The sequence below is a fragment of the Hyperolius riggenbachi genome, chromosome 9, assembly GCF_040937935.1.
Source record: "Hyperolius riggenbachi isolate aHypRig1 chromosome 9, aHypRig1.pri, whole genome shotgun sequence".
Lineage (NCBI taxonomy): Eukaryota > Metazoa > Chordata > Amphibia > Anura > Hyperoliidae > Hyperolius > Hyperolius riggenbachi.
In genome coordinates, this window is record NC_090654.1 from 71,861,697 (window position 1) to 71,886,229 (window position 24,533).

Below are 24,533 nucleotides of genomic sequence, written 5' to 3' on the forward strand. Positions count from 1 at the left end.
TTTTTGCGATGACCCCTCGAGTATGGGTTCCACCACCAGCTATCTGCTCAAAGCCTCATTCACAACAGGGATTGCTGCACTTTGGAAGTCCCATGGTTCATCTGGATAGAGAATTGATGTATTAGGCCTTATTTCCACTAGGGGCGATTCACACAATTTCCTGCATGGAATCTGGAAGTGAAACTGCAGTTTATAGAAATCAATAAGCTTCTACCGAATTCGTACTGGGGAGGGATTGGGGGGCACATACACACGAAACAAAGCCTGCAGCAGATCCCCGGACGTTGTATCCAAATACCCGGATTTGGATTGGTAATTGCATCAGCACAAATGGCAGCGTCCATCTCAAAGACAGTGGAAGCCTAAGCATACTACTTGGCCTGCAGCAGAGGTTCACCCCTCACATCGATGGATCATGCTGTCCCATAGTTAGCATGTTTTGTCATCAAAAAGATTAAATTTCACCAACTATGGCAGCCCATGACCCGCTCCCAAACTCTGCCCTTTCTGTAATGTTTCTGCTCTTAGCCCAGTAACGAATGAACATGTCCATTTCAATATCTGGAAAAATGTTCCCCTCCATAACAGCTATGGTAGCCATTTTGGCATCTTGCTGATATCCCATCTATATAAACAAAAAAAGTCTGCGGGCAGCACATGCATTTGTTCAATTGCTGTACATTGGTGAAAAATCTCCAGACTCCCAACTCCTCAGTTTATGAAACAACAGACTTAGACTCCAGGTACCCAAAAATTGTTCTGACTCCTCGACTCAAGACTCCTCAGCCCTGACTGGAGGTACTCAGTGGGTAACAGTGACTCGACTATGTATTTGCCTATTGAAAAAATGCCAGTCTGTCATGCTGACCCCCTCTGTTTTCAGAGTCTAAGGCACATAACTGAACAAGCATTCAGCAGCGGAAACTTAGCGGCATACCTGTTTTGAGTCAGAGATACAGGAGTGATCAGAAGAAGAGAATCAGCACAACAGCAAGACAAGAGAAGACAATACAGAACATTTCTATTACGCTTTTCTCCTGGTGGACTCAAAACCGCCAGAGCTACAGCCACTAGGATGCACTCTATGGGCAGAAGCAGTGTTAGGCTCTTGCCCAAGGTCTCCTCACTCAGTAGGTGCTAGCTTGAATCTCAACAGGAAGAGTTGAGATTCAAACCCTGGTGTCCTCTGCCAGAAGCAGAGCCAGTACACTATCCAGCCCAGGAAAGTATTAGTATTGTATTAGTATTTAAAATGAAGTCAGCAGCATCTTCTTTATTCCTCTCACTACAGGCATCCTAAACAAAAAGATTTTTTTTTTCTTCTTAGTTCAGCATGTAAGTTAAATTTAAACTAACAAATGACTTCTGTGTTTCCTGGCAACAGCCTGACCTCATTGTCAAGAATGTGACTTGAGAATATTGATTCAGCTGAAGAAATAGCACCCTAACTACGCAGTAAAGTCACACGCTGCAGGATCCATGTACCTTTCCATCTGTCTTTACCATGGAACAGTCTGTCACTGTGCTGTGACGCAGACAGTGGTGCAATGTACAGATGCAATGTGCACCATAAACATGAGGAGCTGAACATAGCACAGCAGCCAGGCCTGCCCTTCCTGTCACCCTAGCGGTGGCATCATCCTCATCCGATCTGTCACCCGCAGCAGGAAGTGGGCCAGAGCGGGACAGGAAACTGCTCTGTATACGACAACAATACACAATGTATCCACTTCACTCTGAACAGCCTGTATATGAAACTATGTTTAACTTTTGTCTTTTTCTTCTTTCCTGCTCAACATCATGCTCACCAGTTCGGACTATATACACAAGTACTTCTTAATTTATGTCAGCAACATTTTTTGTGCAGGCATTTCCATTTTAATACCAGAACACCGGGCACTGTTATCCCCTGCAGTCCAGCGTGGGATTGAGTAGCAGACCTCTCTGAGGATGTTAATGCTACACAAATCGCTATTATAGTAGCTGATCAGGACTCCCTTCTCCAGCCACTTCCATCAGCACAGATGTCCACAGCTGCAGCATGAATTTCTTAGAGTGGACATGAACTCAGAACTCCTCTCTGCTCAGATACACAAAAGCATTATAACCTTTAGGCCTCTTTCACACAGAGACGTTGCGTTGGAGGGGACGTTAAGGTCACATAACCTTCCCCTAACGCAACGCATGGTGGTGCTTAACTCGGACGCTACATAGAGACGCGCTATGCGTCTCTTGATGCGCCGTTTTCGTTACTGGTAGAACGAAAACAGCGCATGCGTCCAAAGACTGTGGAGACCATGTGATTGGAACACTCCGCATCACGTGGTCCCGCCAGCCAATCGCCGCACAAAGTGGCCGCTCCAGGAAGTAAACACTGCAACTCACACAGTGCAGTGAATATTAATTAGCCATGTGGCTAGGGACAATAGCGGACTCTCCCCTCCTCCTCTCCTGCACTGAGCATGTGCAACCAGTCTAACGCAGCTAAAACCGCGTATAACGCACAGCATGCTGCACTTTCTTTGAACGTGCAGCGTTACAATGTAACGCAACGTGGGCACTGTGAACAGCCCATTGATTTTTCATTACTGTGAGTTGGGCTGCGTTACAGGCTGCTCAAACGTGCGCCTGTAACGTCCCACTGTGAAAGCAGCCTTAAACAAAAAATATCTCTTTGTTACACCTGATACAAATCCTAAAATAAATCTGCACAGTTTCTACTTCCTGATTCATGGAAGCAGACATATTGTTTACAGCCTTTACTTTCAAATGGGCGTATCTGCTTGTCTGCCATAGGCAGTCATGTGACACATGGGAGGATCAAATTACAACTAGTGATTATACACAAATGAGAAGGAATTACACAGGCTAAACTCCTAAAATACATACAGGGTGCATTTCTGTTATGTTTTCCTTGTGTCCTGTGCAAGAGTTTAGCACCACTTTAAAGGGGAATTGAAGAGAGAGGTATATGGAGGCTGTCATGTTTATTTCCTTTTAATCAATACCAGTTGCCTGGCAGCCCTGTTGGTCTATTTCTCTGCAGTAGTATCTGATTAAAACCAGAAACAAGCATGCAGCTAGTCTTGTCAGATCAGACTTATAAGTCTGAACCACTGAAACACCTGATCTGTTACATGCTTGTTCAGGGGCTATGGCTAATATTATTAGAGGCAGAGGATCAGCAGGGCTGCCAGGCAACTGGTATTGTCTAAAAGGAAATAAACATGACAACTTCCATATACCTCTCTCTTCAGTTCCCCTTTAAGGTGCCCATACATCTAGCGATATATACGCAGATCGACATGAGATATATCTCTCTCTAAACAAATTGGATCATAAAGATCTGTTGCCTGCCCATACACCACAGACAAATTCCAGAAATCTATCAGGAATCAGCATAGCGATGCCTGCCTGGCCACCCCCCAAATGTAAAATATCCCTTCAGTGCCCGTGTGCTGAAAACTCTAATCTGTTTTGCTGACGTGGGCTTCTCTGCATCCTCCCGTCACCCCAAGTGTTGTGGCGCATGTAACACGTGGCATGTATGTGACATCAAACACACATACCTGGTGCCACATGGTAGTGGCTCTGGGGGAATACACACCTGGTGCCACATAGTAGAGGCTCCGGGGCAATCATCAAAGGGGAGGGAGGAAGAGAGACAATTTACACTTTGGGCACAGCAGTCGGGGGGGAGGGGTCTGTCATGTATGTCAACAGTCGCAAAATACATTACTGCTGCGCACCTGATTTTTTTTTTACCTAGATTGTCCAGCATGTCCGATCAAAGCAAGAATGGCTGGTGCCCTTTACCAACCTCGTGGGTGATGGTGGATATAGGGAGGAGTTTGGACAACATGCAGAATACTGTTCTCTCAGGCAAGCAGCATCTAGCATTGGCAAAGGAACTTGTGCAAACATTTACATTTGTGTATTAAAATAAATTCCAAGCAAACTGCATATACAACAAACGTGAGCCTGAACTTGGTTGCAGTAAGTGACCCTGGCAACAGCATGTTGCTTCCATGGTCGACAGAAACGACCGAAAAATAGGTATAAAAACGCAACATTTGTGCAAACGACGGTAAACTATGGTACCAGCGCTGCCCAATTACTTGCATGGGCAGCACTTAAACGACAAAGGCTGCAGCAGGCGGTAAACGTCATGCAAGTGCCAATGTGCACCGGCCCTAAGACTTACAGGTTCATATCTTAACTAGGACACTTATCTGCATGGACTTTGCATAACCATGTGAGAGGGGCATGTGTGAGGCCCCTCCCACATTCCAAATCACATACTAGTATATAAACTGCCTACCTCACAAATAAGCCTATAATAGAGACATTAGACTGGGGGCATCAGTTTTCAACATTCCGTTCCTGTGTCTTGAACTCCTAGGGGGACACAATCGCAAAGGCAGCCGGTGCTAGACAATACATGCAGCATCTTGAAAACTTGATTGTCCACGGCACAAATGCCAGGAATTGACTTGATTAACCTTGCCATTTTTCTGAATGCGGCACATGGTTTATCCCGGCGGTAAACGCTGCGCAGTCTCCCTGTCTGGACCAGCCCTTAGTGATATTAACTATTCAATGTGCTCTTTCAAGCATTGTTAAAAATACCAGCACCACATAAAAATATAATTTTAAAAATATAGAACCCATTACAAATATACATTTGTAATCTAGAAAAGTGATGGCTAACATTGGCACTCCAGCTGTGGTGGAACTACAAGTCTCATGAGGCATTGCAATACTCTGACAGCTGTAAGCATAACTCAGGGAGGCAGAGGCATGATGGGATTTGTAGTTTTGTCACAGCTGGAGTGCCAAGGTTAGCCATCACTGACCTAGAATATGAAGTTTATTCCTGTCATTTAACTGTATGGTTTCCCCAGCGTGCAGTTCCTGTCAGGCTGGAAGGACCCTCCAGTAAAGCAGTCTGCTGCAATGCCTGAGATCATGTTGCCTGGATGTCCGACTGAGGATTTATGTGGCTCCACTGAAGAAGGAACGCGAGGACAAGCCGACCTTATAGCCAACAAATCGGAGACGTGCTGGTACCGTGGAGCTAGATTGCATCTGCAATGGGTAATATTTAATGATGGCGGCGGGGACATCCTGTTCTTTCAGTAGCTGCTCAGATAACTGCAGATAAATGGGTTGAATGAGCTGGTGAACGTGATGGATCTGACACAAACGTCATCGGGTACCTTGACAACTGCTGGAAAGTAGCCCTGTCATTGCCATGTTTATTTATTTGGTATTCAAAGGGAAAGAAAATCAATTTTATTTCAATTTTCTTTGATTACATTTTACAGAGCCACCCCGAGCTGCTTGGTTACTCTATTGTACTGGTCTAAGCCCTATACCATAGAGCCATATCAATCCCTACCATCAGGGCCAGTTCTATCTTGAAGCAAGGTGAATCATTTGCATCAGGCGCAGAGATTTCAGGGGCAGCATTTTTGTATTGTGTGTACCTCCCTGAAGAGGAATGGAGTGGCTGAAGTCTAGAACCGGCCCTGCATACCATGCACTGAGGAGGACCAACAGTCCGAAACAGGCCGTCAGCGTGTTGGATTGATGTGGCTCTGTAAAATTGAAAGCTATAGACTTGCTATACACCAGCGGTTCTGGATGTAAGCCGGGCTTCAAGGGCATAAAGAGATAATTTGCATTTTCGGCAGTGTGCATTGTGGGTAACCACAGATGAATTATCGCAAGTACCTTCTGTTTTAAGAAGGCAAACCACACTTTACCACATGACAAACTTAATTTCAATTGATTTCAGCAGACATCTACAGAGCATCCATTGAACCACAAGCATTGTACTGGTCAGTGTAGTGCAACCCTATATATACGTATTCATCTCCCGGCGGTCCTGCCACAACCCCCCTTGCATGGAAATTCCACATGTCTAATCAGACTTTATATATAAAGGATCCAAAATCAACTGAATGCGAATCAGATATGCTGTGGGAAATGGATGTCCAAAAAATTCAAACTAAATGTACATGCTGTATTCTCGGCAGAGGCAACCCCGACCAGCCGAGATCTATGTAGGGTTTGTACAAGGCTTTAGAACACAGGTGGCAAACACAAGGTCCGCGAGCTGAATGCGGCTTTCCTTGCCTTTTTATGTGGCCCTCGAGAGCTTCCAATGCACACCTTTGTAAGCAGCAAAAGAAATACAACACACTGGCCTCAATTCACTAAGCTTTATCAAACACTTAAAGCCAGTGGGTACCACATTAAAAATAAGAGTCACATACTCACCTAAGGAGAGGGAAGGCTCGGTCCTAATGAGCCTTCCCTCTCCTCTCCCAGTGCCCTCGGTGCTGCGCTGGCTCCCCCGTTCGCGTCCGCCGCCGCAGGGACTTCGGAGGTCTTCGGGAGCACTCGGGCTTCTGAAGACCGGCTGCTCCATACTACGTACGCGCGAGTGCGTCATAGAGGGCGCTCGCGCATGCGTAGTATGGAGCGGCCCGTCTTCGGGAGCCCGAGTGCTCCCGAAAGCTCCCTTCGGCATGCAGAAGTGGCAGTATTTGACCGAACTGGTCGAATACTACCACGGGGGATCCTGCGCGGGACCGGGGGAGGAGAGGGAAGGCTCATTAGGACCCAGAGCCTTCCCTCTCCTTAGGGGAGTATTTGACTTTTTTTATTTTTTAAATGGTAAACACTCACTTTAAACATTTGATAATTTACCTCATGAGTAAAGTCTAATTTGGAATTCACTAAGGTGTTATATATTTCTTGAATGTTTTATCGATAAAATCTATAACACCTTAGTGAATTCCAAATTAGATTTTATCCATGAGTTAATCCCCCCCCCCCCCCCCCCCGGCAACTAGAAATCCCTATACACACCTTCACTCCGCCGCCCCGATCCCCCCCCCCCCCCCCCCAACACCATCTCTCCACATAGAAGAGTAGTGCAGCAGAGCAGTGTAATATTTGCCTGCTCCAGTGATACAGTCTCTCCTGTTCTTCCTGGCAGTGGCACGCTGTTCTTCCTGGCAGTGGCATACTTCCTTCTACCGATCATGTGACATGCCTCAGGAGGTATGCAGCATAGAGCATGTGGCTGTCAGGAGGCTCATGAAGACCCCAAGTAGTACTAGAGCAGGTAAATATTAAATTGCTCCACTGCGCTACTCTGCACAAGGGGGAAGGAGCAGGCCAGCCACAGTCGCTATACAGTAGCTACATCACGTCCTTTGAGATTGTTCAATAAATGTACAATCTTAAAAAACTATTTGGCAGGGGACTTAGACTACGCTGCAGATTTTGGCCCCTCACGTGATTGAGTCTGCTTTAGAGGCACTGAGCTCAGGCAATACAACAGACGGCCTTCATCATGGCTTCCAGCCAGACAGCAGCTGAAGAATGGAAAACTGAAAATAAAACAAAAACAAGCAAGCAGGTCAAGTTCCAGACTAAACCTCAGAGTTAAGTGTCAAGTACAGTTTCGCCTTCCGAACGCAGAAGGTGTCTGCAAGTGCATGTGAGTAGGAAATTAAGGTGCCCATAAACACATCGATTTTCCTGCTCGATTCCCTGCATCACTCTGATCAAATCGGATGGGAATCAATGTCATAAAAAAAAAATGCTCAATTGATTTTTTTATCAAAATTATCAATTAAACAGGACAGAAAATCTACGTCAATTGGGTGCAGGGCAGGAGCAGCGGTAGATTGATGACCCATATCGTCGCACCGCATCGAACAGTGCAACGCTGTGGTTCAATGGATTTTCAGTAAATTCCTTGCTGGAATCTATTAAAGATCTACGTGCTTTTCCTGAGAGGAATCAATCATTTTGGAACATTGGGTGGAAATCTGTATGTGTATGACCAGGTTTACTCCCATAATACATCACTTCAGGACCAGGGGGGTAAAGTAGTAAACTATTCCTTTACTAGTAGACCCACGCCCGTTCAAAAACGGGCTGTAGATCTTTCTCACCGCCGCATGTCAGTGCACATGCGCGCACCCGTCTGTCCCTGGCCCCGTCCTCCTCCTGTCCCAACGGCTACACATGCGCAGTAGCCTAAAACCACGGACGCAGGGACAGTTAGGGTTTTATTGTAAAGGATGGTGAAATTTACCTTCTTAAAACAGAAGTAAACTTGCAATAATTCAGCTATAATTGAACATTTGTGGTTACCCACAATGCACCACTAAATATGCAAATTATCTTTTCGCCCCTGTAAGCCAGGCAAGCAAGCCTATAGCTTTAAATATTACATAGGATGTCGCTGAAAAGCTAGTCATAAATCCAGAGCAGTTGGATTACAGCTTCCATGTATGCATTTTGGGTGGGTGGGGGGGGGGGGGGGGTAGATTGAGGCTATTACTATACTGTACACATAGGAGTTCCCTTTAAGAGGCGCTTTCTAGACACCATTAAATGTAATTTATGCAGGGTGGTAATAAAATTCCTGGTGTTTAGAGCGCCAAGGCTAGGCCAAGCTCCAGCGATCGCACTGCCAGGGGCCGGGTGAGTGACGCTAGCGACGTTAGTCTTGTGTAAACAAACAGGCTTAGGGACTGGAGATGAAAACGTTATGGAGCAAATATTTATCACAACGAGCTGCTGAGAAGATCTCCAGCACAGCACAGAAGCCGGGAGACTTAGACTGCCAATAACAAGTGTCTGCATGAGGGAAGAGGAGCATTAATTGCCTGACTCCCGGCACAAATATTATGCAGGCAGTCAGCGGCAGTGCTAATTTTACCTGGATAGGAGTGCCTTAACCTCCTTGGCGGTAATGATGAGCTCCGCTCGTCCATTACCGCCAGAGGGCGCCGCTCATTTTCATAATATTTTTTTTTTACGGAGCTCCCATGAGCCTTTGCTACTGTCTGAAAGTGCCTTGGCTCTCTGAAAACTTCTGGGCGTGGCTTGTTTAGTTTATAGGGAATTAGAGTATTAAAACAAAAACAAAAAAGTATTTGGCTTGAGGAATTCCCTATAAACAATAGGAAAGGAACACAATTATGCAACGAGTAAAAGTTCATCTCGGATCCACTTTTAAAGGGGCCTTCACTCTGCTTGACTACATACAGCAACAGCTCCCCTAGTGGCAGCCATGTTATCCTAGGTCAGGCCGTGTCATGAAGCCTGAACTGGAAAATGTCAAGCGTAATCTCACAGGATTGGAAAGGGTTAATGTTGTGGATCAACTATATACAATATCTTAATGAAAATAAGATGGTTTGCTAGAAATTGCACCATTAATGTGGCCCTGTACTCAAAATCCAATCAATTCATCCACGGAACACAGTTTCAATTGACAACTGGTTGATAAGGATCTAGTATGTGTACAAAGCGCAGCACAAGCTTTGGAGGCACATGATCAGCACGGCAGTCAGGCAATTGGCACCATTCACCAGTCATTTCACAGGAACAATTTCAAAACAAGAAGTCCCTTGCAAATACCATAATCAATGCTAAAGTGTACTTCCTAGGGAGGGGACTTCAGGAGACCGGCTTGGAGCGGAGCTAGGCTAAATATCACTGGGAAGGCAGGGCTACATACCAATATCAATCAGGCATGCTTGTTGTAGCACCAATTTTCATTTGATTTTCATAATAATTATCAAATCAAATAGTCGATCGGCCACAAAATCGCTAGATCTATAGCCACCTTAAGGCCGGTTTCACATCGACAACCAGCGTTTTCATTGCAGTGCGATCACACTGCTAAAAAACGATCTTCATAGATACCTGCGTTAATGTAATTCTTGGCGCCAAAACACACCATAAATGAGGCGCTCTACTGCTCAATTCCTGTAGCAGAAATACGTATTGCAAGCAATATGTTCCGTCGCAGAGCCAGATAAAATTGGTGTCTGCTTACATGGCTTCTGGTCAGCGTGTGTCATCGCAGATGCATTCCCTATGTTGACCTCAAATACACACGGTATGAAATGTCCCAAAGACTTTCATTGCTTTTGAGTCACCCTGAAAACATGCTGAAAAAGTGTGGAATGGACCTTAGAGTATTAGAGGCAGAGGATCAGCAAGACTGCCAGGCAATCTGAATTGTTTTAAAGGAAATAAATATGGCAGCCTCCATATCCCTTTAAAGAAACCGTAACCAAGAATTGAACTTCATCCCAATCAGTAGCGGATACCCCATTTCCAATGAGAAATCTAATCCTTTTCTCAAACTGAACATCAGGGGGCTCTGTATGGCTGATATTGTGGTGAAACCCCTCCCACAAATGATGTCGGCGTCTCACAGCACTGAGGTAATGACATCACACTGTGGGAGCCTTGTTGCATTGTGGGAAATAACAGCTGTTTACAACTGCAAAAAGCAGCATCTCCTTCCACTGACATCACCTGTCAGCAATAAAAATGTCACTGTGTGGTAAATGTCAGAATGTAAATCAGGGAGAGGAAAGATTTTACAATGGGAAAAAAACGTGACTAAGTCATAATTATTGTACAAATTAAGCACTTTATTACATTATTTTCACTGGAGTGCCTCTTTAACTTCAGGGTATACTTTAATACTCACCTCCAAGCCTATAAACCTGGGAAAGCTCCTCAAGGCATGAAACTTCATGTGTGATGCCACAAGCACTCAACTAAATCACGGAAAATTTCCCCTAAATGTTTTCCACATTCCCCCTAAACATCTTCCAGTACTGAGCAAAAGGACAGGTTCCCTTTAAACCCATCCCTCTCCCTTAGCTGCGGAGACAGAGTGGGTACCAAGTAACATGACAACGATCTGATGTAACAAGCTCAGCTATCTGCAGAACATCTCCCCCATCTATCACCCACATGTGAGATCGCCATAGCAACAGATCACACTGTGAAATAAAAAAAAAACAAAAAAAAAAACCGCTGAGCTGTCAGAACGCACAGCCCCGTGGTGACCGATCGGACACTCACACGCCGTGACCACTCTGCTGCCAGCAACAAAATAAACACAAAGCTGCCACCTCTGTAAGAAACTCTCTTCTATTAGCGGGCATCATATACGTGGATCACACCATCAGCGAGATCTCTTCATTTCAATAAACACAGCCTGAATTTATTAAAGTGCGCCTCACTGGTCAATGTAAACGAGGCTGCAATCATACCACTTCCGAATCACTAACTTTCCAGCAAATCTCACTAATTTTAGAGATGACCCAGCCAAATAAAAGCAGACAGTTGTTTAACAAATCTAAGCTGGGTTTATTTAGGATCTTGAGCCCAGGAGAGCTATTGCATATCAGACCCCTAGTGTGTTTAATAAACTGACAAAGTGTTATTTCAACAAGGAGATTTCTTTTTCCTGAAGATATTATGTGTTCTGCACTTGTATACAAGGATCAGCTAAAATGTTGGCTTAACTCCTTCATCAGGACTTCCTATAATAAAAAGCTATGCCGCATTTGTGGCTGCGTATTCTTTAGTACACGTGGCATGATCAAACTTTTTAACGATAGCTGAGCTTGTAGGTGAAGAGCACATTTTAAAGAGACACTGAAGCGAAAAAAAATATATGATATAGTGAATTGGTTGTGTACTATGAATAATTACTAGAAGATTAGCAGCAAAGAAAATATTCTCATACTTTTATTTTCAGGTATATAGTGTTTTTTCTAACATTGCATTATTCTATAATATGTGCAGATTACACAACACTCAGCATTCAAAATGAGTCTTTCAGAGCAGTCTGTGAAGTAATAACCTCTCCTCTAGCAAAGGAAAAGTAAACAACTTACTTACAGTTGAGATAATAAAAGTCAGATAACAGCCCTCTCCAAGTCGGAGAGCTTAATGGCTTGTTTGCATAGAGATAACAACTGGAGTTTCTTAGCTCTTCCTGTACTGGAAACAATTAGACTGATGTATCTGATATTAATGTTTTATTTCTTAGCTGTACTACACATACAAATTATAATATAATTTTTTTCCGGCTTCAGTGTCTCTTTAAATGGCTCCTGACCCTGTGATCACTGTGCAGTGTTCTCCCCAGGCTCTTTTAGCCAGGTGCTCCACCCCGCTAGTTTTGGTGAGCTGTCATTGGCTCACCTCCTCCTATTCTGTAAGCAGAGTTGCGCAGAGAAGCGTCGGCCCTGCATTCTCTCATTGCGCCCCACCCGGCTACTTTTTCATGCCACCCAGCTGGAAATTATGGGGAGAACACTGCTGTGAGTCAATCACCGTGATCACAAAACCAAAATTCGCTTTCTTAAAAGAGAGGGTATTTGCGATTATTCAGGTTTTGGTCCTTTTTAGCCCCTTACGCACTCTTACAAGTTCTGGTTCACCACGAGCTTGCTGGGAAATCTGTAACCTAGTGATCACAAACAGATGCTCTGATCTAGTTGGCTAGCCATCAGAATGCGGGCCTTGTCGAAGTTGCTCAGACAGTTCTACTTGTACAATTGTCCTCACTTCCCACCTATCACCTTGAAGAACTGACTGTTCACTTGCTGCCTAATATATACCATCCCTTAAAGCAGGAGGATTAGCCATACTATGCCAGGGAAAAAAACACATATATAAGTAGATAAATACTTGATCTACTTACATAACACATGTATTGCACTGTCCATGGTTTGATTTCAGTGAATGTTATAAAGTAAATGAAGAGAATTCTGTTCCTGGCGGTAGCCATGTCTTTTGCCCACAGTTTAGGCTAAATCCTTGAGTAGATAGAGGAAATCGCGCCAAAAAGGGGTGTCAGCAGCTAGTTGGACTAGGTGATCCTCAAGCACATTAATAATTATCTAGAAAATATATGTCCACAGCGCTTAAAAAGAGAATACTTTTTATTGATCCAAAATATAAAACACAGTATAATTCCTGATTCTAGGCTAAAATAAATATAGCACCTTCCCCTTTAAAATCACATCCATACGCAGACACTCACTCCACTCAAACTCACTCCAGTGAGATAGCCCACAAAAAAAAATTCTCAAAAAAGGGATCCCAGTAGAGAATAAAAAAAAATAATATTGGTGTTTCAATTGTAGCAGATAATATCCAACCAATGTCCAGTGCAAATACACCATTAAAACCAGTTGACCGATCTGGCACTCTATGATGGAGTCCTGATTGGCTTGTCATTAAATTGCATATAGGTGGAAATCCACAAGTCCATAGAGTACTCCTTATCAAACTTGCATATTAACCAGAATGTAGGCTATAGGCTTGTCTAAAACATCTGCGGACGCGCATACGTTACCCTCCTGCAGGCTAGGTATATCACGGATCTCCGCGCTGCCTCAATCCACTCCACTCGCTCTGGCCAGATCCACAAGTAGGAAGAGAGGCGGCTGTTGCGCGGTGATGTCGGGGCGGGAAACGCTGGTTGAGTCCCGTTCGTCTCAGATGGAGATTGTGCGCTCCACAGTGTTTAGAGTCTATAACTCAGTGCCGTCACTGGTACATTTCAGGCGTGAGGACCAGTGACGTACCAGCTGAGGGATTGGATTACAACTTGTGCTTAGTGTTTAGCTATGCGGAATTCTCCTGCCAAAGCATTCTGAGAGACCAGGGCCCATAGTCAATAATTTTTTACTCCAAGGTGATATGTTCACACCTTGTTAATAATATGCTTTTAAACCACCAGCAAGCAGGAAATAACTTAAAAATTATTTAAAAGAAGATGAAAAAATATCTCCTAGGAGAAATCAAGAGAAAAAAAACAATGGAAATTGCATATAGGCCCAGGTGTTATTTGCAATGGCTTTGGAACTCTCAGTAAACAAACATTCTGCAGAGATGCACCTGACAGGCATTCATGCAAAAACAGAACCAAGAAATTTGGGCGCAGGGCAAAGGTCGAAAAACGTCTCACCCTGTTCCTGTTCAAGTCCGAGGGCTTTAATTACTCCCCCTCAGGGCCGCCGTGGACTCTGGGGGAAAGACAAAATTCCGCTGCCAGCATTACGCTGCAATTTGGGCTCTGTTTTTTTTTCTTTTCTTTTTTTACAGCGCCCAAATTACAGCCCAAGTGTCGCTATAGCCGTAATTCACTTTACAGCCTATGGTGGCGCATGGTACCCCCAAAATCTCCCTGCGCTGTTTTGCTGTCTGACCTGACAGGGCTTAAAGTGAAACCGTGACCAAGAATTGAACTTCATCCCAATCAGTAGCCGATACCCCCTTTTACATGAGAAATCTATTCTTTTCACAAACAGACCATCAGGGGGGTCTGTATGGCTGATATTGTGGTGAAACCCCTCCTACAGTGTGATGTCAGGACCATGGTCCTGGCAGTTTCCTGTCTGTGAACCTTGTTGCATTGTGGGAAATAGCTGTTTCCAACTGCCAAAAAAGCAAGCAGCAGCTACATCACCTGCCAGCAGTAAAAATGTCACCATGTGATAAATGTCAGAATGTAATTCAGGGATTTAAAAGATTTTAGAATGGGCAAACACTGACTAAATCATTTATACATAATTATTGTAAAAATGAAGCACTTTTTTTACATTATTTTCACTGGAGTTTCTCTTTAAGATAATCGCCGTCTTTGATCGCTTTCAGGATGTAAACCAGAGACAGGAGAGATTTTACAATAATCAAACATTCATAGTTTTATTCATTGCGTTATTACTACAGTGCCTCTTTAACAACTGCCATTGTTATGAGATAATCAGTGTTATTCACTTGGCCTGTCAGTGGGTTTTAATGCTGTGGCTGAGCGGTGGATATAAGCTGTGCAGGTTCCCCTCTCAGACCTCCAGAAGAGGTGGGGGGACTGGAGAGAGGACAGTTAATCAGACAGTCCATATACAGCAGCAGGAAATGCATGAAGTACACACAAGCAGCAGGATGTCCTATTAGTAATACAGTCACCACTCCCCCCCAACAGAGTCCTGCATTGCTCCCGAGGACCCCCCCCCCCAGACTACACAAGGTCGCCCCAGTGTCACGTACACTTTCAGATGAGGCTTCCATAACATCGGAACACGGAGAGGCTGGGGACGGGCCTGGAGGTCCCTTATGACTGGTTCTAGAACTCACGTTACACAATCACTCAGGCAGATGCCAGCTGACCAATCGGGGGTCATATGAATACACAGTTGGCTACATAAATATGTCTGTCACATCTGCCACTGTCCTTGGTGACTTCCCAGAGCCTGCTGTCCCTCTAACCGCAGCATAATTATTCTAAGCCACTGTTCTATTTCGCAAGGCAAAAAAAGCTGACTGCTACAGATTTTTTAATTTTTTTTTTAAATTGATTTTTCCTGCAGAATTGAGCAAAAGACTATTGCTAAACATCAGGATTAGCAAGGCACAGTTTAATACTGAATATATGCCCCTATCTGCAGGCAGAGTACACTAGCTGCAGCTCGCACTAACGCTTGTATGGAAGTGTATTGTATAGCGCACGCATAAGGAAAATGCTTTACATCTGTTCGTATTTGTCTAAAGCATCAGTAAGCGTTTGCACGCTGTGAACAGATGCAACTGAAAAGTCGCACCACATGTTATGTACACATTCAGTCAATAAAAAGTAGCTTCACGATCGCTGTTAAAACTAGCGTTTAGCGGTAATGCACTGCATGCAGTGTGATGGGGTGCGGCATGCCATTAGACTGCACAGAACCAATCAGGGTGCATGCCTCACCCTGCACAGTAGCCTTCAACTGACTACGACTGGTTAGCTTTGAAGGGGTGGTGGAAGGATAGCGTGGGCAAAGGATAACTGCAGGGGGGCTGGAAGAAGCCCAAGGTAAGTGAAACTGCTTTTTTGTTTCACTTAAAGTAAACCAGAGACGAAGTATCCTCATGTATTTTACCATATATATATATATCAGTGGGAACATTAGAGAAAACACCAACCCTGCTGTCTGTTTCATTATTTACTGTTCAGATTGCTTCTTATCAGCCCAGATCAAATCCCCGACTGAGCATTCAGTCTGGCTGTGCTATAATGATTCCTGAGCAGAGCCACAAGGGGGCAGGCTTGGGCTTGAAAAGACAGCACAGAAGACCGACTCAGCTATAAAGATTCCTGAACAAAGCCAGACTGAATGCTCAGTCGGGGATTTTATCAGGGGTGATGAGAAGCAATCTCAACAGTAAATAATGAAATAGAAAGCAGGGTAGGTGTTTTCTCTAATGTTCCCACTGATATATATGGTAAAATACATGAGGGTGCTTCATCTCTGATTCTCTTTAAAGAGGACCTGAACTAAGAACTTCCTCTCAGCTCTAAAAGATACGCAACACCATAATAACCTTTAAAGAAAAATTTCTTTGTTAGGCCTGGAACCCACTGAAAACCGCAAACGCAAAACGCAACCGCTAGCGTTTTGTCTGAGCGGTTTGCAAGCGGATTCATGCGCGTTTTTGGTCGTGTTTTGCAACATTGTATTTTTTCCCCAGCGGGTGCCTAGCGTTTTGCGTTTTTATCCTGATTGGTCCTGTGAATTATTTTTCATTTTGTTACAGTGTGCTGAACCGCAAAACGCTAGCAAAACCGCTCAGTTTAGGTTTTGCTGAGCGTTTCCGCTAGCGGTTCAATACTTTACATTGAAGCGCTAACGCTCCCAAAATGCTGCAGGTCCTGCGTTTGCGTTTCTGAGAAACGCAAACGCTCCTGTGGAAGTTGCCCCATCCATTAACATTAGCCCAGCGTTTTGGCAAACTGCTAGCGTATCGCAGTGCTGCCAAAACGCTGCCAAAAGCGCTCCTGTGGGTTCCAGCCCTTACAGCTGATACAAATGTTGCAATAAATCTGCAGTCTGTCTACTTCCTGCTTTAATGGAAGCATAGGGTTAAAGGAAAAATCATGCAAGAAGCTGAAGTACAGATAGAACTTTGCTGGCTATCATAAGAGACAGGTGTCAGAACAAAGTCTGTGATGTCTGATCAGGTAACGACAACCCTCTTGTGCAATCATCAGACATGGCTGCCCCCAGTCTAATATGTATTTTATTAACACGTGTGAAGCATTATCCCAATGAGAAGGCCACGTTCATTAAAGTGGACTTAGCAAAGTTCTAGAGCAGTCTGGTAGGTAGCAATTGCCAATCACCGCTCTTATCTCTTCTGTTTATAAGCAATAAAGATAACAGTAGTTTTTATGAGGGCCTACAGCAGGTCAAAATCCTCTGATTACTGCTGTGACTGCAGCAAACAAATACCAAATGTGCTCTGTTATTCTTTTCTTTATTGACAGACAATATAGGTAATGCATGTGTGGGAAACAATCCTGCCACTCCATGTGCTGACGAGGTACTGCACACATTACTAGCGTCCGGCTTCCTGCTGGGTTGTGCTGAAAGCTATGCACACACCTGTACTCATCCCGCAAGGTTTGTGCGTTTCATTCATTTAACTTCCCTGGCGGTATGATTATTTCTGGATTTTAGAGTCTAAAAGCAGTGCAATTGTTTAATATGTTTGAGACCCTAAAACAGGAAGAAATCATACTGCAGTGAGATCCGCGGCTGCCCCTGCACTTACCTCCCTCGGATCCAGTGCTGCAATTCTCAGTTCGTCCTCCGGGTGGCCCTGTATCCCTATAGTGAAATCCAGAGCCTCCGAGGACCAGAAGGAGAATGTCTGCAAGCGTCTGCATCCCGGGGGGAGGAGAGTTGAAACGCCCATTTCACTGCAGGCTCTGCACATACCTACCAGCGGCTACCCCGAGTCAGGGTCAGGATTACCGCTCCTGACTTCTTTTTTCCACCACCAAGCCTGACTCGGGATTACCGCCAAGGAGGTTAAAGCGAGCCCTAGGTCCAAAAAAACTGATACTTGCCTAAGAAGAGGGAAGCCTCTTAATCTGCCAGAGGCTTCCCTACTCTTCTCCAGACCGCCACGGCTGCTGGAGACCCTGCTGAAATCCACAAAGCACCCCTATTCATGCACCTGTATGGCTGTACCTGTGTAGTAGCGCAACATACTGCGCAGGCACGGCTGGACTCGGGAAGGTGCAATATGGCCACACTTGTGCATGAAGAGGCATCACAATCAGAAATCCGACAATCTCTTATGCCTCTCCTTTTAGCGGTCCACGAGTGGCAATGGTGGCCCGGAGGACAGCTCGGGAAGCCTCTACAGGATCCAGAGACTTCCTTCTTAGGCAAGTATCATTTTTTTGACCCAAGGTTTGCCTCGGGCACGCTTTAAAGTCCTAGTTCCCACTCATGTTTTTAAAATGCAAATTGTGTGCAATCTATCATATTTGCAATGTGCATTGCGAACAAACCATTTTTGCACAATATATTCTTTTATTACTTGCTTTGCTGGGTTTGTAATGCTGTCTTCCTGTGTAAATGTCAGATGCAACCTGGCGGGATTGAACAGCAGTATGCGAGCCGTCACAGTCTCATAACCCCTAATCAACCACACAAGGTTCGGTGGTTACCAGCCAGTCTTTCTCACAGCTCACTTCCTCCGTGAGCCCCACATAACAGAGCAGAGGGAGGAAGGGGTGTGGTCATGTGATCTGCTCTTTGCAGAAGAAGAATCTCCAACTCTGATGTCAGCTCTAAAGTCCGCGCACAAGTCACTTGTGTGATTATTTCCACATGCTGCATCAATTATGTAGATAGACAACTAACATTACCAACGATGAAAAATGCAAACGGTTTAATTTCAAATTGCCTGCTATGATGTGATCACCATTTCATCTACCTGCAATGTACGCTTTGCAACATGATTAGAAAGTGTACTTTTACACTTGCTGTGCTGCGATTTGCACATGGCAAAATGGCTACCACACCACAAAAGTGTCATAAAAAAAAAAAAAAAATATTCGAAATTTGCACGTTACCATTGACTTTAATTGCTTCCATTGCAGCGAGCAGTGCATGATAATGCGTTAGCTGCAGCACTTTCATTGCATCACACTATGTCATGTTCCACTGATTAACTCAATAGCAGCTTCAATAGAGTTATCTCGTCTGAGACAAGTGCACTGCTTTTGACCTCAGTAGGGAGAACTCCTTGTGCCGTAAATTATTGGAATGCTCTGATCTCTCTCTACTAGCAGAAAACATAGAAACTGGAAGCAGAAGCCCTCTGTTTTGTCTCACACTGCCCCCTAGTGACAAGTGGCCACAAATAAACACTACAGCAGTACTAATTAGAAGCAAGGAAATGTAACAAAAAAAATATAAAAATGTGCTAAAATAAATTGGCCTAAAGCACTTGCAAGCCTCTAAATAAATCGGTTGCTAAAGGGTTAATGGCCATTGCGATGGAGTGCGTTAGATGGAAGCGATGCAGTAAGTGTAAGGGCCTTGAGCGTTTTGCCGGCTATTTTGGCAAAATGCTCAAACACTAGCGCTTTTGAAAGCGCTAATGCTATTATACCCTATGGGAACGCTCTTACTTGGGCGATTTGCGCTAATCGCCGCAAATCGTGAAACATAAACGAGTAGCCTGCACCATTTTCAGGCAAATCGTGAAACATAAACGTGTAGCCTGCACCATTTTCAGCCGCTTTCCTGGCATTTACGTTTAGTGCTAAAGTGTGAATGGCGCTTTTTTGTGTTAATTGCGCAAAGTCGCCATAGCAAAACGCTGGCAAAAGCGCTAGCATTTTGCGAACGGCAAGTGTGAATGGGCCCTAAAAGGGGGCTCTAAAAATGGACGACTAGACTAGGGCACAGTTTTCATTTCAGGGGGCCGTTTCCCTTTATAGCAGTACTAGCCGTTTCCTTACTTAGATCATATATCTTGTGGCCCCACACCCTAAATATTAAGTACAGTGAGAAGGAAAACAGAGAATGGGAACCGGTTTGGGAACAAGCTGTGCAAACAGCAGCTCAAGTATCCTGTTAGCCATTATTGGATGAGTAACGCAGAATCCGACACTGAAGTGTGTTGTGCCATTTACCACTTGCATCATCCACATCACAGTCCCCCAATCCCAACAAAGGTGCAGAAACTAACAATGCAAGAGAGGACTCATCATACCAGTGCACCCCATGGAGCTTCCTGTCCACCCTCACTCAGCTGTCCTGCCAGCGAATCTCGTGCATTCCCGCCACAGGTCCCTTGAACAAGTTTTCAGAGGTCAATTTATTAAAGTAGAATGAAAATCAAAGGAGCAGTGAAAATGTGATTACTAGCTTATACAGCGCTATCTTCTGCAAGCCTTTAGAAAGACTATAGATGTGTCACTTAACCCTGCCATACACTGGCAGACTTTCTCCAGACATGCCTAAAAGATTGACATCTGACCAGAGAGAGGGATCTATCTCTGGCATGTCAGGAGAAAGTCTGCCAGTGTATAGCTGGCTTAAGGCTGCTTCCACACAGTGAGACGTTATAGGCGCACGTTAGTGCAGCCTGTAACGCTCCCCAACTCACAGCAATACAAAGTCAATGGGGCTGTTCACACTGCCCACGTTGCGTTACATGTAACGCTGCACGTTCTTCAGGACGTGCAGCATACTATAGCGTTCCAGCGGCTTAAGCCGCGTTAGACTGTTTGCACATGCTCAGTGTTGGGGAGGAGAGAAGGGGAGGAGAGAAGGCGGGGAGAGGCCGCTACGTAGCCACGCACATGGCTACTCAATATGCACTGCACTTGGCCGCTGATTGGCTGGCGGTACCACGTGATGCTGAGTGTTTCACTCCGCATCACGTGGTCCCGCCAGCCAATCAGCGCCACTCTCACTGCTATAATGCGGAAAGAGCCGCTTAACGCGGCTCACTCAACGTCCTCTACCAAAACCGGCAGGCGTTGCGTTAGGGGACGTTATGCGACCATAACGTCCACTATAAAGCAACGTCCCGGTGTGTAACTAGCCTAAACGAACACTATCGATCTACATATTTTTCTCAATGGAAATAAAAATTGTTTGGGAAGTGCCGCTAAGTACTGGTATATACATTTCACTGGCAACCTCTTTGTTTACGGTTATCAAAATACTGTCCAGCTTTAGTGATGCCAAAACTGATGGCAGAATGAGCCATGAGGAGAGGGGAAATTCCCCTCACACTTGATCAGTTAACCCTGTGTGTAACTCTGTGTGTGTGTGTGTGTGTGTGTGTGTGTGTGTGTGTGTGTGTGTGTGTGTGTGTGTGTGTGTGTGTGTGTGTGTGTGTGTGTGTGTGTGTGTGTGTGTGTGTGTGTGTGTGTGTGTGTGTGTGTGTGTGTGTGTGTGTGTGTGTGTGTGTGTGTGTGTGTGTGAGAGAGAGAGAGAGAGAGAGAGAGAGAGAGAGAGAGAGAGAACGCTCACAGCTTTTGTCACAGCTTTTCATACAGTTTTTGCTTTCTGAGAAAAATACTCTGTAGTCTGATATGCATCACTGGCTTTGCATTGAAGCAGACACCCCTTCTGCAATTGATTTATCCCAATATAGCTAAACCCTACTCTCAATAAGTTAAAGCTTTTGCATTATTATTTAACATGAAAAGTAGGAAAATGTTTACACAGCTACTTAGACATTATTTGTACATTGTAATTTTAGAACACTTGGGTATCGATAGTATTCCTTTAAGTGACATCTATAGACTTTCTAAAGCCCTGCAGAGGATCTATTACTGCCACACACTGCACATCAATTTCACAAAATCTATTTAAAACAAATAGCACCGCCTAGGCCTGAAAGATTTTAACAAAAAAATTGAATTGAGCGATTTCTATCTAAAATTGTGATTTGAATTCACGATTTCCAAATGAAGCTTTGTTTCCCCTCTGTGCCTCTGTCCCCCTGTTTCTCTTTGTGCCTCCTCTGTTCCCCAAGCTGCAGCAGTGCTGTACATACCTTCCAGCAGGAGTCCAGCGATGCTTGTCTATCCACTTCGCCTCCTGCAGGCTCTAATGCATGGCATACTAACTGTATGTCACGTGACATACGGAACCTGGAAGTATGCCGTGCACAAGAGCTGGCAAACGGCCAGCATTGGAGTAGTGCGGAAGGTATATCCGATGCTGCGAGCCACAAGCGCCAAGACTTGGGGATGGGAGTTTGAAGCTGCTTCTTCAAGCTTCCCCATGCGGAAAGGACATCGCGATAATCGGCGCTTTGACGATTCCAAAATTGTGATATTGGTGATAGTGATTTTGGTTTAAATTCAATTTATTGTTCAGGCCTAGCACCGCCGCTCCTCAAGCTGGTGCCCTTAAACTCACTTGAAATTGAAAACAGGCAGCATTTTGGGGCATCAATCTTCGGCAGATTAAATCCCAGTGATTGAATCTGCCAAGGAAAATCTCAGTGTATGGGCAGCATAACAGTCCCTCAGAGGAGCTGTCAGTCTTACGCCTCATGCACACATACACTAGTACTTTCACTCACAGCGATTGGAACTCTATGGGCCTGATTCACAAAGTGGTGATAACTCAGTTATCACGCCTAAAAGACTTTAGGCGTGATAACCTTTGCACCGCTGAGTTAGCCCCGCTTTGTGCTCTTTATCGCGCACAAAGTCCCACGGGCAAAGGTTTGCGCGTGCAATCAGCGCCCATAGGGTCTAATAGGCAATTGCGCGCAGGAATTTCGCGCGAGTTTCATTTTATCACGCCTAAACTGAGTTTAGGTGTGATAAAGGGCTTTTCACAGGCGTGCAAACACTTTGCACCGCTTTGTGAATCAGGCCCTTTATCTCAGGTGAATGTTTGTGGCCAAGGTTGTACAGGCCAGTCACGCATCAGTTACTATGGAAGGGGGGTGAAGGGGTGACGCACGCCACACGACGGAGTGGCGTTCTACGGGCAGGGCGACCGGGGAGAACAATACACTCAAAGGTTGCGCATCGGTATAGTTCTCCCATGCCAGATTTTTATGTGATGTTGAGGGGCTCCCATGCACTAGATAGATTTACGCTAGATTCTCACCAGAGGAATTCTTTATTGGCTGCCCCCTTACAGTTTCATCTAGCAGGTGTACAGGTCCTAATCCCTACTATAATCAGCCCAATGTCTCTAACAGTGTATGACAAATATTTAGAAGGAACTCAAACTAATCAGTGTGTTTTTTTGGGATGAGAGAGGTAACCGAAGGAAGCAGGAGGTGAATATACAAACTCCATGCATATAGTGCCCTGGCACAGATTTAATTTGGGGACCCGAGCATTAGAAAGATTGTCATTTACTTACATTTTATAATGACAGCGTTTCGATATTGCCCAAAAAGCTATTGGTGGTAATTGCCTATAACAAGATGGTAATGTTACTGTGATCTAATGGTTCCCAGCTGATATCAGGGTCATATACAGTTGCTGGGCATGTAAAACAATACTGGAAGGAGATTTTCTGTGGCAAAGCTTGTGAACAGATTTTCATTCCCTCAGAAAATAATGTCCCCATGTAGAGCAAGTCTATTTGAAAACTTTAGTTCTGATTTCAACTAATGAGGCGTTAACGTTTATAGATGCTATGGTAGCTGGTAATCATTCTAGACAAAAATCTATTGTGTGTACGGGTGTCCTCTGACATCAGCAGTCTCCACTTCAGTGATTGGCTATAGCTGGAAATCTTTGGCTGACTATTGTTATGCTGTATGCAGAGTGCTGCCCACTCTCGTCATCCCCTTCCCCTGTCCATAGAATAGAACAGACTGTCCAGGAGAATGCTGAGCACTGTCTGTATACCAATCATTTTTAAACAGTCACCTGAAGCGATCAGGAACAATGGTTTTGGACAACAATCAATCTACCTTAAATACTTATGATCATAAACAGTAATGAGCTGCAGTTAAAATTTAAACTACATTTGCCTATTTGTTTCATTACCAATAAGCCATACTCTATGGCTTTTACCCTCATAGGCAGCTTAAGTGTATCCAAGATTACATGTGAAATGATGAGACAAAAGTGTATGTACAGTGCCACACACATTATTAACCAGGAAGCGTTTGTTCCATTTTTTTTGCTTAAAAGTAGTAATCGTCAGGTATGCAAGTGACAGCTACACTCGTCTGACCCTTGTTGGATTATAGTGTAACCATTCACTGATAAGGAATTACAGCCATAAAACACTTTACTGTCAGAGAGCAACTCCTGAGTGCAGGGTACAGATAAAAAAAACAAAAAAAGAAGGACAACGTTCATCTATTTCAGCTCTGCAACTCTTGAAAGACTGCAGTTGAGCAGAGAGAACATTAAATCTACTTTGCAAATGTTTCAACACAAAATAAGACCATATGATCTCTATAAAAAAAAAAGTCATTTTTAGGCATAGGAGGATAGATACAATTGTTTATCTCATAAATTTATTTTTCCCTTGGGTTCACTACAAAATTGAATGCAGGTCTCTGAAGATCTGTATGCTGGACACACAGCAGTCCTGATCTTGGAACAGTGAGAAAATACCAGTTTACTTTTCTTTGTATCAGGTACAAATCACAGCTGGTATTTATTTTGACACAGCGCCAGTGTATAAACTAGAGTCTCCCAATTCTCATAAACTGTCTTTGAACCCTGTCTGCCCAGGCGCCTTTACTTGGTCACCACACTGTGATTATGAAGCTTGCATCACAGAGATCGCTAAAGAACAGACCTGATCCAGAAAACCTGGCTTACCATAGATCTTATTACACAATTGTGTGCAGTTAGGAAGCAAAAGTTTGCTTCGGTCACCTGTTTC

At 44.4% G+C, this 24,533-nt stretch overlaps 1 protein-coding gene across 8 annotated transcripts in view; it reads right to left on the reverse strand.

The window, feature by feature from the left end:
• The window catches only part of TMCC1 (transmembrane and coiled-coil domain family 1), a 283,585-nt gene that overhangs the window by 72,979 nt on the left and 186,073 nt on the right, over positions 1-24,533 (reverse strand). Inside the window, exon 1 of one of the 8 annotated variants that reach the window (XM_068253028.1) lies at positions 14,908-14,967. The exons of the other annotated variants lie outside the window; for them this stretch is intronic. Within the exon in view, the coding sequence (XP_068109129.1) occupies positions 14,908-14,928 (21 nt within the window). The 5' untranslated portion in view covers positions 14,929-14,967. Of the gene's footprint in view, positions 1-14,907; positions 14,968-24,533 lie in introns of those variants that run through there. 8 annotated transcript variants of the gene reach the window in all.